This window comes from Tripterygium wilfordii, chromosome 10 (assembly GCF_013401445.1).
Source record: "Tripterygium wilfordii isolate XIE 37 chromosome 10, ASM1340144v1, whole genome shotgun sequence".
Classification (NCBI taxonomy): Eukaryota; Viridiplantae; Streptophyta; class Magnoliopsida; order Celastrales; family Celastraceae; genus Tripterygium; species Tripterygium wilfordii.
The window spans coordinates 2,387,169-2,400,473 of NC_052241.1; the positions used below are offsets into that span (position 1 = coordinate 2,387,169).

Genomic DNA, 13,305 nt, shown 5'->3' on the forward strand with positions numbered 1-13,305 from the left:
GTTGTAATAATGGTCAAAGTAATCATGATGTTGCTTACTGTGATTAGTTTAATGGGGGTTTGCTTTATGTAGAATTGTTGCCTCATCACTTTGTCTTTTCCTGATTATTAGCAATAAGAAACTCTGGTGGGCGAGCTAATTAGCCGACATATATTTTCATGGAAGAACCCACACCATCAATAACAATAAAGATTCTTTCTTTAGCATCAACGCGCATGTTAACCACCACCCAGTTCCTCCATTAATTTAATAGCTACTGTTTTTTATGTTCACCAGGATGTTGTAAATTTTCTCGGGAAAAGAGAGCAATTTTCTCACCTGCAATGGAAACTGAAAAGCGTCCGTTTCATTTACGTCTTTACCCCCCATCGTGTCTCCCCGACTCGGCGGAGAGTGATGTCCCTTTCGGTACTCACAAAAGTAGAAGATACGATCGTTGAACCTAAACAAAAATAAAAGTGAAAAAAATAAAGGAAGAATAAGACATCCAAAATGATGTGCTTATTTATAAAAAAAATATGTATAGATGAGAAATAATGTATTTGATTTGGTGTTGGGGGTTGGTTTAGTTTGCTTTGGCTTAAGCTTCCCCACCAGATCCGGATGATCATGGGATAATCATGTGCCCCAACCTCAATTTCAAATGCTGTACGCCAAACTGAACATAGTAGAGTGGGAGAGAAGTACTGGAAAACAAAGAAAGAAGCGGGGTTTTCACAGAAACCAGCCGAGGTAGTAGTACAAGTTTTCTTTGTGATGGGTTTACTTTGAAAAAGTTCTATTCTTGATGCTTCTTTTGGCTATACGGTGCCTAGGCAAGTTGTAAGACCCAGGTATTGGAAATGGACAATATCTTCCTGATCTCATAATTGTTTCCTTCCTTCACAAACTGGGTTTGGTTTGTGCTTTACTGGCTCCTTTGTGTTTTCTGACCTGGTTTGATTGGATTTTAGCTCCACCGAGGAACTTGAGCCAACAACATTTTCCCCCTGCACTAAGTACTTTTGGAGCTGCCCGGTGTGCGATTTGCGCATTGTGCTTGTGTCTTCCAGGGGGCCTTTCAGTTTTTAGTAAAGCAGTGATTTTGATGGGTTTTGATAATCTGCGTTTTCAGAATCATTCTTCATCTAACAGTGCTATTGGGTATGTAATTCTGAGGAACTCTACTGCTGGAGCTTGGGTTTGTGTCTAGGTCACAGGGCTTTTTGCTTGAAGATACGTTGGTGGGCTTTTGTGAAGATGTCTATGAATTGCAAGCTCTCTGGGATTAATGGCAGATTGCCGGCGAGTCAGAGGCTTATGAAGGCTAAGGAACCCTTGTATGGGCCCAAGTGTGGCAGAAAATGGCGGGGAAAACTGTTTTGGCTTATAGGACTTGTTACCATAGTTGGTATTTGGCTTCTCTTGAGTTTTGATGGGAGTCATGGGACACTGGGAAGGACATGGAAGAATTGGGATTATTATGGAGAAAAAGCTCAAGTGTTGCTAGAAATTTCCTTGTTCTCTGAAGCAGATCAGGTACAATGGCTACTCTTTTACTTATAACTTGATCCATCATCTCTCAACTGTGCTAGTATTTGTGTTTGTAGTTGAAGTAGTAAAATATCGTGTCTTTCTTTTTGCAAACCTTTTCTTTCGACTCAATGAGCAGGGTGAACATAAGAAACCCAGCGTTGGGGTGGTGGGACTTGGCTGCTTTGTTGTTTGCAGATTTTAATTTTTTTGGCCGTAGGATCTCATTTGCCCTGTCATGTCTGGACCAGTGTAGATTGAGCTTTAAGTGATAGTAGTAAGAAAGTAAGGATTTTGAAAATCATGAAGAATTAAAAGAGTTGTACTAATGCTTTGTAATTACTGAGCAATGAGAATGCACGTATGTAAGTCCGCCCAGTTGGGGTTTAGGTGTATCAAAGTGAAACATAGGCTTGTTGATAGTTTGATACATATCAAGTATGTTAAGTTTTTAATAACTGTTGAAAGATGGATCGTTGGACCTCGCCACAACTGCACTTTATGTTCTATAAACTCTTCTCATTCTTCCTTTTTTATTTGCATTCAGAAAAAAAAAACTCTTATCACTCTTTTAGTTGTCAGTTTTGCCGCAAACAATAAAACGGTGGCGTAGAGTGGACTCTGTTAATTGTTACAATCATGCACTTCAAATCTTTCATGCAGGTTTCGGTTGAGTGGTAAAATTTTAGGAGAATACATAATCTAATAGAAATTCTTCGTTTTTGGTTGTTTTGCCTGTAACAGAATATTTTGCAAAGAATGGCATCAAGGAACTTCATAGATGATTTATGCAAGATTCTATCCTTGTGGATAGTGAAAGGATGGTGGTGGCTCCTTTTTGGAATAATAATTCCAATACTGAGCTGCATCATATCTGGATGTCGGCTAAAATTTTTGAATGACCAAAGCCAGAAGATAGATGAGCAGGAGCCAGGGACACAACACTGGCAGAAGCAGCAACAGCAAGCCCAAAGTGCTCCTAAAGGTGCTGGGAAGTGGACTAAGAAGCTCCTTGTGGTATTTGTCTTGCTGGGGATTGTTGTGTCTATTTGGTTATTTTGGTACCTGAATAAAAAAGACATTTTGGGACGAGAAGAGACTCTTTCCAACATGTGTGATGAACGAGCTCGAATGTTGCAGGATCGGTTCAATGTGAGCATGAACCATGTTCATTCATTGGCAATTCTTGTATCCACATTTCACCATGGGAAAAACCCGTCTGCTATTGATCAGGTAACCCTGTGTATTTTATATTCCTTAATGCTTCTTCAGTTTCTGGTGACATTCAGGGGTCTGTAATTTTTGGGTAACTTGTGTAAACCAATGTGATGATTCATCTCATAAGATAGTCATAATAGTTATGCTTTTCCTTGAGATTTCTGTTGATGGATCCAACTGATCTTTAGTGGCATTTGCTCATTTCGTAAAACTTGGGAAATGAACTCATGCCGACTCACATTTCTGCGTAGTGTTTATAGTTACACCTTGTGAATCTTTGCTAAAAGCAAGAAATAATATTTGTAGGTATATAATGTATTATTCCATGATTAAATAGCTTCAGCAAGAAGCATGTCATTACCATTACCTCATGCAACAAGTTTTTGCTGTCGCTATGGTGCTAATCGTGAAGTCTCATTTGTTTGACAGAAAACATTTGGTCTATATTCGGAGAGAACTGCTTTTGAGAGGCCACTAACTAGTGGTGTTGCTTATGCTTTAAAAGTTCTTCACTCAGAGAGGGAGCAATTTGAAAAGCAGCATGGATGGACAATTAAGAAGATGGAAACGGAGGATCAGACTCTAGTTCAAGATTGCATTCCAGAAAAGTTAGATCCTGCACCCATTAAAGATGAATATGCACCTGTGATATTTTCTCAAGAAACTGTCTCCCACATTGTCTCCATTGACATGATGTCTGGAAAGGTCTGGTTTACGCAGCTTAGGTTATTTTGTTGTTTTTCTTAATCGGCTTTCTTATTTGTTTCTTTTGCATTAAAACAACTTTTTTTTTTATTTGTTTTTGTGGTATCATCAAATTGTGTGGAATATGCAATTTATAGTGTGTTTGGATTGAGGGATTTGGAGGGAAGGGAAAGGAATGGATTCCTTCCAATTCTTTTGTTTGGATACTTTATAAAAATTAAGAGGAGGGATTTGGAGGGAATCGGAGGGTAGATTTCGTTAAATTTTTGCCAAATTCTTCCTCTCCAAAATGGAGTTATTTGGAGGGGAGGGAATACTAATTAAGTCATTTATAAGTTAAATACATATTTTACCTTTATACATAATATTTTAACATAAAAATAAGGATAAATTAGTAAATTAAACATGGAGAGGAAAAAATATTCACCATTCCCTTCTCTCCCTCTCCCCTCCCTTCTCTTCCCTTCCTCTTAAATCCCTCAATCCAAACACACTCTTAAGAGGAAAGATCAAAGTTTCTTCTTTTCTTTTTCCAACGCAAAAATGTAAAGATTTATTCTGGTCCTCATCCCACGTTTATTTTATCTGTTTTAGAAAGGTAACTGGAGATGGTAAATTGGTTATGGTGTGCTGTTAACAATCAAAAGATGCTTGCGCCTTATAGACATTGAAAGCACATCAATAAGAGCATCCATAGATTCCCTGCCTCTAAGTTGATTCAATTGATCAAAAATTGTAATCATTTTATTATACAGGAAGACCGTGAGAATATCTTGCGAGCAAGGGCTTCCGGAAAGGGTGTTCTGACATCTCCCTTTAAGCTTTTGAAATCCAATCATCTGGGTGTTGTACTCACTTTTGCAGTCTATGATACTGATCTTCCTGCAGATGCTACACCACAACAACATGTTGATGCTACTGTTGGGTAATACTGTTTTCTTGGAAAATCTTGATGTCTTGTCATGGGGAACCTGTTGTTTGTTGTCGTAAAGTATTCAATGTGTTAGTTTAAGAAGATGGTACTGATATTTATTCTTGGCACAATTCATACTCAGCTATCTAGGCGCATCATATGATATGCCATCTCTGGTAGAGCAGCTTCTACAACAACTTGCCAGCAAGCAAACAATTTCTGTGCATGTCTATGATACAACTAATGCATCAGCTCCAATTAAAATGTATGGTGATGAAGTTACTGATACCGGTCTATTGCACACCAGTAACCTTGACTTTGGAGATCCATCACGAAAGCATGAGATGCATTGCAGGTAGATCTTTATTATATTACAAATATCAGCACCTAGACAAGAGAAGCCTATGCTTTTGCATTAGATTTGTTCTCCGTTGGTTGCAGGTTCAAGCAAAAGCCTCCTTTACCTTGGACAGCAATATGTTCATCGTTGGGGGCTCTAGTCATTACTCTGCTGGTAGGCCATATATTCCATGCAGCCATAAATCGAATTGCACAAATGGAGGAGGACTATAGGAAGATGATGGAGCTCAAAGTTCGTGCAGAAGCCGCTGATGTGGCAAAATCTCAGGTGTTCTATTTTTCATGTAGATGGTTAGTTGTGTTTAGTCATTGTTACGACTTACGAGGAACACATAAACACACTAGAATGAATATACCAAATTGGTGACTTTGTTTAAACTTTTTAGCAGTTATCCTTTTTTCTTTCCCCTCAATTTGGACCTAATTCTTTATCATACCACTGAAATGTCCTTGCTTTTGTAGTTTCTTGCTACTGTATCCCATGAGATCCGGACCCCAATGACTGGCGTTTTAGGTAATTGAGACGTCTCCCAGTTATAATAAGAATAGCACTGAAATGCTAAAAGAAATAAACAGAATACGACTGTCCATTATTTCAGGCATGTTGCAATTGCTGCTGGATAGTGACCTCAAGTCGGTTGAATTGGAGTATGCCCAGAATGCTCATAGTTGTGGGAAATATCTGATCTCACTGATAAATGGGGTTCTCGACCAGGCTAAGATAGAATCTGGCAGGCTAGAACTTGAAGATGTACCTTTTGATCTGCGTGCTATTCTTGATAATGTTCTGTCACTTTGCTCGAGTGAATCGAATAAAAAAGGTCTTGAGGTAAAAAAAACAAAAACTATACAACTATTTGTTGCCTAAATTCACTTCTGGTTATCCTTTCTGACATGAATTTGGTTGTGGGTGTTTCAAATTTGGGTGTTACCTTGGGTGAGAGAAGTTGGCAGCCTACGTATCCGATCAGGTCCCTGAAATTGTTGTTGGTGACCCTGGACGTTTTCAGCAGATAATTACAAATCTTGTTGGAAATTCACTTAAGGTTAGTTATTTTTTGTTTCAAGTGGTTTGAAAATAGTCAGATGTCAAACCCAAGCTAAAAATTGGCAAACCTTTGATTATATCAATAGACATTTTTTGTTTGTTTCCTTAAATGGAAATAGGTTATAATCTGGTTCACTCACTCTCACATGCTTTGCTTTCAGTTCACTCATGAAGGAGGACACGTATTCGTCTCTGTGCATCTAGCTGATGAAGTGTGTGACACAGTTAGGGATCCATTGCTGAGACAAGTCTTGAATTTAGTTAAAGATACGACAAATAGAACATGTAATACATTGAGTGGATTTCCGGTAGTTGACAGATGGAAAAGCTGGGAGAACTTTAAGAAGTTAAACAGAGCAGCAGAGGAACCTGAACGTATTAGATTATTGGTGACAGTGGAGGATACAGGTGTGGGAATTCCACTAGAAGCTCAGAATCGCATCTTTACTCCTTTTATGCAGGCAGACAGTTCCACTTCACGAACATATGGAGGGACTGGAATAGGATTGAGCATTAGCAGATGCCTGGTGGATCTCATGCATGGTGAGATTGGTTTTGTAAGTACACCTGGCATGGGGAGCACCTTTTCATTTACTGCAGCTTTAAGAAAAGGAGAATCAATATCTATAGATACAAAGTGGCAGCAGTATGATCCAGTTTTTGCTGAACTCCGGGGGCGGAGAGCACTAGTAGTTGATAATAGAAGTGTTAGAGCTGAGATCACAAGATATCATCTACAAAAGTTGGATGTATCAGTGGAAATAGAATCCAGTCTAAAGTCAGCCTGCAGTTATTTATCTAGCACTTCCAGTTCAAGGTTGGTTTGACAAAACTTTCTCTCTAATGATTGGTTAACATTTGCACCAAACATATGAAAGATTCTAATTATTAGAGTTTAGTGACTCTAAATTGTAACTAAGGGCTATTTTTGTGCATAACGTTTGCATTGTATTATCTAAAGAACCTGAAATATATTTACATCATTTTTGGAGAATTTTATTCGAGGAATTGTTGCTGGGTTATCCACACTAAATGCTTAAGAATAGGTTTAGTAGTTCTGCTTCTTATTAACATGTGTCGAACTTGAATGAGTTTGAACTTGTGGCTTGTCGAAGGAAATGAATTATTCTATTTATCTTGGTGAACCATCTATAGTAAGTTTGAGTTTTCTTTCTTTTCATTGAAATACCATGTAATCAGAGTTTGAATAAGTATTATGACATCTTGACTATGTAGATATAATAGACTATTGTGCCATTAATTTGTGTTGTGTTGTTAATGAATTATTAATTGTTTTTCCACAGTGCCTCAAGCAATTTGGCCATGGTTTTTATCGACGAAGATGCTTGGGACAAAAATACAGGTATTCTGCTGAAAGGGACCGGACAAAGTGGCGGTTCAGAAGGCCTGAGAAACCTTCCCAAGATTTTTCTAATGGCAACCTCCAATAGCACTAGTGAAAGCAATGAGCTCAAGTCAGCTGGATTGGTAGATCATGTACTGAGGAAGCCTATTCGGCAAAGTGTCTTAGTCGCTTGTATTCAACAAGCCTTTGGAAGTCGTTATATGAGTCAAGAAATTAAGAAGAAACTATCAAATCGTCGGAGTATACTAAGAGAGAAGCGAATACTGGTGGTGGATGACAATGTGGTAAACAGAAGAGTGGCAGAAGGTGCTCTAAAGAAATATGGAGCAATTGTTACCTGTGTAGAGAGTGGCAAGGCTGCTGTAATGATGCTTAAACCACCACACAACTTTGATGCTTGCTTTATGGATCTCCAAATGCCAGAAATGGATGGGTAATCAATATGCATGCTCCATCACATAATATATATATTTGTTTATAAAAGAATGCACAAGAAGAGAGTCTAGCCATGATCAATTTTTGGAACCGAAATGGATAGTTATGTCTGTGTCGATGTCACATGTGGTAATTGTTATACAATGAACTCTATCAAATACTTATAAAGTGCTGGAAGGAAATAAAGTTGATGAAATATGGATGCTTTAACTTATTAGTACTGTATTTGACGGACATCCAGTTTGATGGTTTTTGAATTATATGGGCTAAAGTTTTGGCACTCTTCGCTTCAATTATGCAGCTTTGAAGCTACCCGCCTAATCCGCTGTATGGAAAGTGAAGTGAATGAGAAGATTGCATCTGGGGAAGCATCACCGGAGATGTTTGGAAATGCGACTCATTGGCGTACACCAATATTAGCAATGACGGCTGATTTGATTCAGGCCTCAAATGAAGTATGCATGAAGCATGGGATGGATGATTATGTGTCGAAGCCATTTGAAGACGAGCAGATGTATACAGTAGTGGCACGGTTTTTTCAAGTATAGTCGATGGTGGAATAACTTGTAATATTCCTCCCCAGTCATTCCGGCTAGGTGGTTCATCACTGCTATATTTCTGCTATATTTGGATTGACCCCTGACGACACCTGTTGGCTAACTAGTGACCAGAGTCACCGCCAATTGGTGGCAAATGGAAAGATCCTGGCCATTATCTTCAGCTATGCAGATTTGGTATTTATTTTCTGTACAACTCTATCGTGGAAGTTAGTTTCAAATTGACTGCAATCTTTTTCTGTCCGTGTGGATCCCACCAGAGCACTTTCTACTTCTAATAGGCCATGAACTTGTGTTTCTGTCAGTTCTGCCATAAACTGAATCTAGCTTAAATCACTTTATCACCTCAAATAAGCCATGATTCTTCTTTTCTTGGAAGGACTAATGTGCATAAATATTTTATATGCATCGGAAGTGGTGTGTGATTGTATGTACCTGTTTAGTTTATGGCACGATCTTGTTAACGTTGTAGCTTCTTTGTGATGTATGTATATTGAATGGTTGTTCGTTTTCAGGAATCTAGGTTGGTGACTATGGCTTGTGGGTCTTGACTATGGAGGAGAGTTATGGAATGCTTGCTGCCACCGTCTTCCATCCTTGCAGTGCTGATTTCTTGATGCAGAATAAAGAGAAATGGAGGGATATGCTAGTTCCACCCTTTTATTTTACCTAATTTGTCTAATTGAAGTTGGCAATAGAATGTGATGCTGGATTGCTGGTTCTTTACTCTAAAGTAGGGTATGCAATTCGTATGCCCCCCCGGTTATTCTGATTTCTGCAGGAATCAAGTGTGCAAAATATAGAAGATGGGATGCGGATTGTTATCAATTTCAGTGTCGAGCAAGGGTACGCTGTAATTATGTCATTGATGCTCAAATGTAGACAAGTATGTCTAATTAAGATGAAATCAGATCAAGAATGTGTAACCTAGATTGTGCTTCTTGGTTGAAAGACTGCATTTATCCTGATTGCTTGGCTGAAAGCCTGAAACTGGGTTGCTGAATGTCAGTTTTGGCTTGATGGTCAATTTTATTGCCGTTTTAGCTTAAATGTATTGAACATGTTGAGGGCAGGGATCCTACAAAATTGATGAAGACAATCAAATTGACATGAGATTTACGCATGTTTAGCTATCCCAATGACATGCTGGACTAGGTGGTTGGTTCGTAAGTGGGACAAGCCAAACAAATCAGGATTTCACAAATAAGTATCTTAGTTAGTTGGTTCGAACTTCAGACTTGGGGCGTCATACGCCCTCAATCCGAAGAGATAATCAATTAGGCTATCGCAAAGTGGTTCGTAATTTTCTTCTTGTTACAATATAAAACACACAATTTATAATATTACTCTTACTTAAGGTTCCGACTTACGAAGTTCTCAATATCTTTTGCTTCCTCACGCTCTACTTACGAAGTTCTCAATTTTTTACTTCTTCACATTCTAAGTTGAGTATCGGAGCGTCTTTCCTGAGGAACACATCTGGGGGACCTCCTAACTTACATTTGTTCACCTTGTAGAGAAACAACCTTGCCAAACCAACCTAGTTGAACCGACCTGGTAAATTAAGAAATCGACCTAGATTTGCACGTCATCACTAAATAAATAAGGAATGCTTGAAAGGAATTTAGGGTGAATTTGGCCAGAGCTAGTTTCACAATCTTTTGTTTTTTTTTTCAAGAGAGTGGAACTGGAAAATCAAACAAAATTTGAAAGAATTGACACAAGATATGATCAAAAAGTGAGATAAGATCTCACACAAGCTGAATTCTTTTACCATGTAACCTCTATAATATAATAAGTGTTATTCGACACCGCAAAATCATGCTTAGAAGCATGAAGGCGGTAGAGAAAAATACAAACAAAGTGGGGCATCAGACATGCTCTCCTTATAAATATAGGCTAACAAACTTAATACTTCATGGATGCAAATCTGCAGCATCTCAAAGAAAATTAAGCCGTGGCGGTGGCGGTGGCAGGGGCAGCACAGGCTGGTGGGTTCTGCTTTCCAGTAATCTGAGGCTTAACATTGGAACATTGAGACTCTGCAGCACCTTCAGGTCCACTGTATGTGAGATCAATGTCACTCACCACAACTTGGTCACATTGTAATCCAGGACTGCAAGCCAGCTTTGAAACTACTTTAGTTGAAGAAGTTCCCCTGATGTTCTTGAAGCTAACATTGCTGATCTTCACCTTTGATGGTACCTAAAACACAGAAAATCAAACAACCCCATTAGTCTTTTTTATCATCAATATGGTTAGATATATACACAGTATTATATCTAACAAAGATTTGATCATTTGAGTAATGTAGTTAGTACGTTTGCTGTGCATTGATTGTAAGGACAGTAGCCTTGATCAATGAGAATTGGGTTGCCAACTTCATTCATGGTAATGTCCTCAAAATGCATGTCAGTTGCAGACCCAGGTGGAGAAGCAGGCCATGTCTTGATCCTCACACCGTTCATTGTCTTGGTGATGGTGCAGTTCTTGACTGTGATTCCTTTCACAGGCTCCTCATTGGGGTACCTTCCGAGACTTCCAATGCTGATGCCATGACCTGGTCCACAGGTCACTCCTGTGATGCTGACTTGTTGGCTGCCATCGCCAATTGAGACACAATCATCACCAGTCTGAATGCTGGTATCGATAATGTTGACCCCGACTGATCGTCCAATGTGGATTCCATCAGTGTTGATGCTCGTTTCCGGGGCGGAAACAGTGAAATGTTGGAAAGTAATGTTCTTGCATCCCAAAACATTGACATGGAAGTTCTTGCTATCTTTTGTGGTTACATCTGTAATCATCCCATGTGTGATGAAATTTAACCTGAGATTCTGTAATTTTCAAGAAAAGTAAAGACTTTGTCAATCTGATAAAAATAACCAACGCCAGAGTCAATCTGATATCGTTAATAATATAGATTAGCTTACCATAGGAAGGCCGCTGCATTTGGGGTTCTTGTCACAGTCATTTTTCTTCCAAGCTTCCGCGCCTTGGCCATCGATAACTCCACCACCATTCATCGTAAAGCCTTCAACCTGACTGATGCTAATCCAACCATCAGTATTCTGTAAATTACCCATACTCACTGGGGCCTTCAATGTGCCTTGGAGTTGAATCTCAATAGGTGCCTTACAAGGTCCTTCCAATTTCAATTGCGCTACGTTGAAATCCCCCTTTGGAATCACAAGTTTGCTTGGTGTAGCAGATGCACAGGCCTCTGTCCAAGCTTTTTGAACTGCCTGGGTGGCGTCTCCACCGCCTGCGCCATATTTTGTTATATCGAACACCTGGGCATTTGCATTAAGAATGCAGAATACCAGAAAAGCTGCCACTGCATTGAACTTCAAACCCATCTTTCTTTCTTTTTCTCAAACTTATTTGTTTATTGTGTTTTGTTTTGTATGAATGATGAAATACCTGCCAGTGTTGTGAGCCTTTTATAGTTGAACATCATTGAATTGTTCAAGTAACTACTTGCTATTTTAGTCCCTAGGCTATAGGAGGTTGTAAATCTTATTATTCAAATATTGTGTATTGTGCTATTTTTAGCTTCTTTTACTGAACTTGCTATAGACAAAAGCGGTAGTGGAGAAGAAAATGGATCTGGAGAAAAATAATGTTGTCAAATTTGGGTAGGGGATGATTGATAGAAAACTCAAAACTATATTGGTTTGAGTATAACACCAAAATGTATGCATCTCAAATATAAATGTTTATATGTTTTTCACTTCCATGATCATCTTATACTTTATTATTTTATCAACCCAATAAAATAAGTTGTTGCTTTGAGACATTTCACAATATTTATACTATATTTCAACCCTCCCCGCACATGTGAACTGGATAATCTGACGGCTAACAGACCTCTCTCTAATACCATCAGGTCCATTCAGAGTTGATTGCTTCAGAGTATTTGCAGAAGAAATTAGATCTTATGGATATTTTGCTACCTGGGAAATATTTTTTTCACTGGTCAATGTACCAATTATATAATGTGCGGCGTTGGCATTTGCCTTATACATGATTTGATTGGTAGCTATGAAAACGGTGACATGCATATCATATTATCACTTACTCTAAAAAGTTCAAATTTTCTGGGTCTTTGCATGACTGCCCGAGCCTGCGTTCATCCACAAATGAATGCAGACAGCAAATGGTTAATTCCTGCTTCATATAGCCTTTGGGCTGTCATTATGATTGAAATTATCTATAAAAATATGGTTATTGAACCACTGGTAATGAGTTATGCGTTCAGATAACCTCTTTAAAATCTTTATTTTCTGTACTTCAAATGCTCAACTGTAAAAACCTCAGATTTGAGCAGCCACTTGACCAGTGACCCAATTATTGCTGAAGCAAAATGGTCTATGTTATGTGATACATTCTTTGATATGCATTCATGTTCTTCCAGTAATGATTGGAGAAGTGATGAGGAATAACTAGCGTAAATCAAGTTCATATTCCAAGTCATAGTCTGCTGTTGCTGAATTTCTTTCCATCATACCAATTGCTTTTTAGCTTTGTGAACTATCATTATTTTGTCTTTTTCACTGAATTCTATGTGTCAGGCGAAATCAAAAATTGTTTTGAAGCTTCAATAAACTTTCCAAAGTGAATGCAAAAGAAAAAAGGAAGAACGGGAAATCCATCGCTATAATAACAGTTTATACTTTGTCTCAGTTGCTGGGAAATATGTTCCTTGATCGCTCAAATTCTTCAGTTATGATTCACTATGTCTGCTCTTTAGGGAACATAAGGATCCTGATGAATCTTTTCAGGGTATGTTTCCCTTGTCTTTATTTCTCATTAGACATGAGGATCCTAATGGTCGTTCATGCGCAGATTCAGACAATTGTGAGTGTTACACTGATTGCTGAGTATTCTTTGCTGTTCATCAACTCTTTAACCCTACGGTAGAGCAATATTAAGTATCTGATTTCCGTAATTGAACATTAGCAATAGGAAGTTGTAACAGCTTATACAGTATAGTATATTATATTATGTGTCTAGTCTTAATTCATAGCATGAGTTTGATTTTTTGACATTTATCTTTTTTCTTAACAACTGCATCAACAATATTTTTCAATCTTCTTCATGATAACCTTATTTCTACCCCAATATTTGCTACGAACACCCCACTCTAATAAGCCTCAATGAAAAACATAATAATTATGAGTACACCCTA

At 38.3% G+C, this 13,305-nt stretch overlaps 2 protein-coding genes across 2 annotated transcripts; one reads left to right on the forward strand and one right to left on the reverse strand.

Moving 5' to 3' along the window:
• The first annotated feature begins 553 nt into the window (after window positions 1-553).
• On the forward strand, window positions 554-9,154 carry LOC120007405 (histidine kinase 2-like). The gene is made up of 13 exons (XM_038857595.1): window positions 554-1,518; window positions 2,257-2,745; window positions 3,160-3,435; window positions 4,191-4,360; window positions 4,491-4,703; window positions 4,790-4,976; window positions 5,171-5,222; window positions 5,308-5,537; window positions 5,656-5,754; window positions 5,918-6,573; window positions 7,061-7,555; window positions 7,859-8,291; window positions 8,630-9,154. Exons 1-12 carry the CDS (start codon window positions 1,240-1,242, stop codon window positions 8,103-8,105), a joined length of 3,393 nt encoding a protein of 1,130 aa, XP_038713523.1. The 5' UTR covers window positions 554-1,239; the 3' UTR covers window positions 8,106-8,291; window positions 8,630-9,154.
• Window positions 9,155-9,887: 733 nt separating this feature from the next.
• Window positions 9,888-11,473, reverse strand: LOC120008109 (exopolygalacturonase-like). Its single transcript, XM_038858627.1, has 3 exons — window positions 11,048-11,473; window positions 10,436-10,951; window positions 9,888-10,319 (listed from the first exon to the last, which is right to left on the reverse strand). The coding sequence occupies exons 1-3, from the start codon at window positions 11,471-11,473 to the stop codon at window positions 10,065-10,067; spliced, it is 1,197 nt and encodes a 398-aa protein (XP_038714555.1). The 3' UTR covers window positions 9,888-10,064.
• Between the last annotated feature and the right edge of the window lie 1,832 nt (window positions 11,474-13,305).

Excerpts from the sequence above, each read along its gene's own strand:
- LOC120008109 (XM_038858627.1), bottom strand. The coding sequence starts at position 11,473 with ATGGGTTTGAAGTTCAATGCAGTGGCAGCTTTTCTGGTATTCTGCATT. Across the intron at positions 10,952-11,047 it reads AATGCAGCGGCCTTCCTATG|AATCTCAGGTTAAATTTCAT; the intron begins GTAAGCTAATCT and ends TGAAAATTACAG. Across the intron at positions 10,320-10,435 it reads ACAATCAATGCACAGCAAAC|GTACCATCAAAGGTGAAGAT; the intron begins GTACTAACTACA and ends TCTGTGTTTTAG.
- LOC120007405 (XM_038857595.1), top strand. The coding sequence starts at position 1,240 with ATGTCTATGAATTGCAAGCTCTCTGGGATTAATGGCAGATTGCCGGCG. Across the intron at positions 5,223-5,307 it reads CCCAATGACTGGCGTTTTAG|GCATGTTGCAATTGCTGCTG; the intron begins GTAATTGAGACG and ends CCATTATTTCAG. Across the intron at positions 7,556-7,858 it reads CAAATGCCAGAAATGGATGG|CTTTGAAGCTACCCGCCTAA; the intron begins GTAATCAATATG and ends TCAATTATGCAG.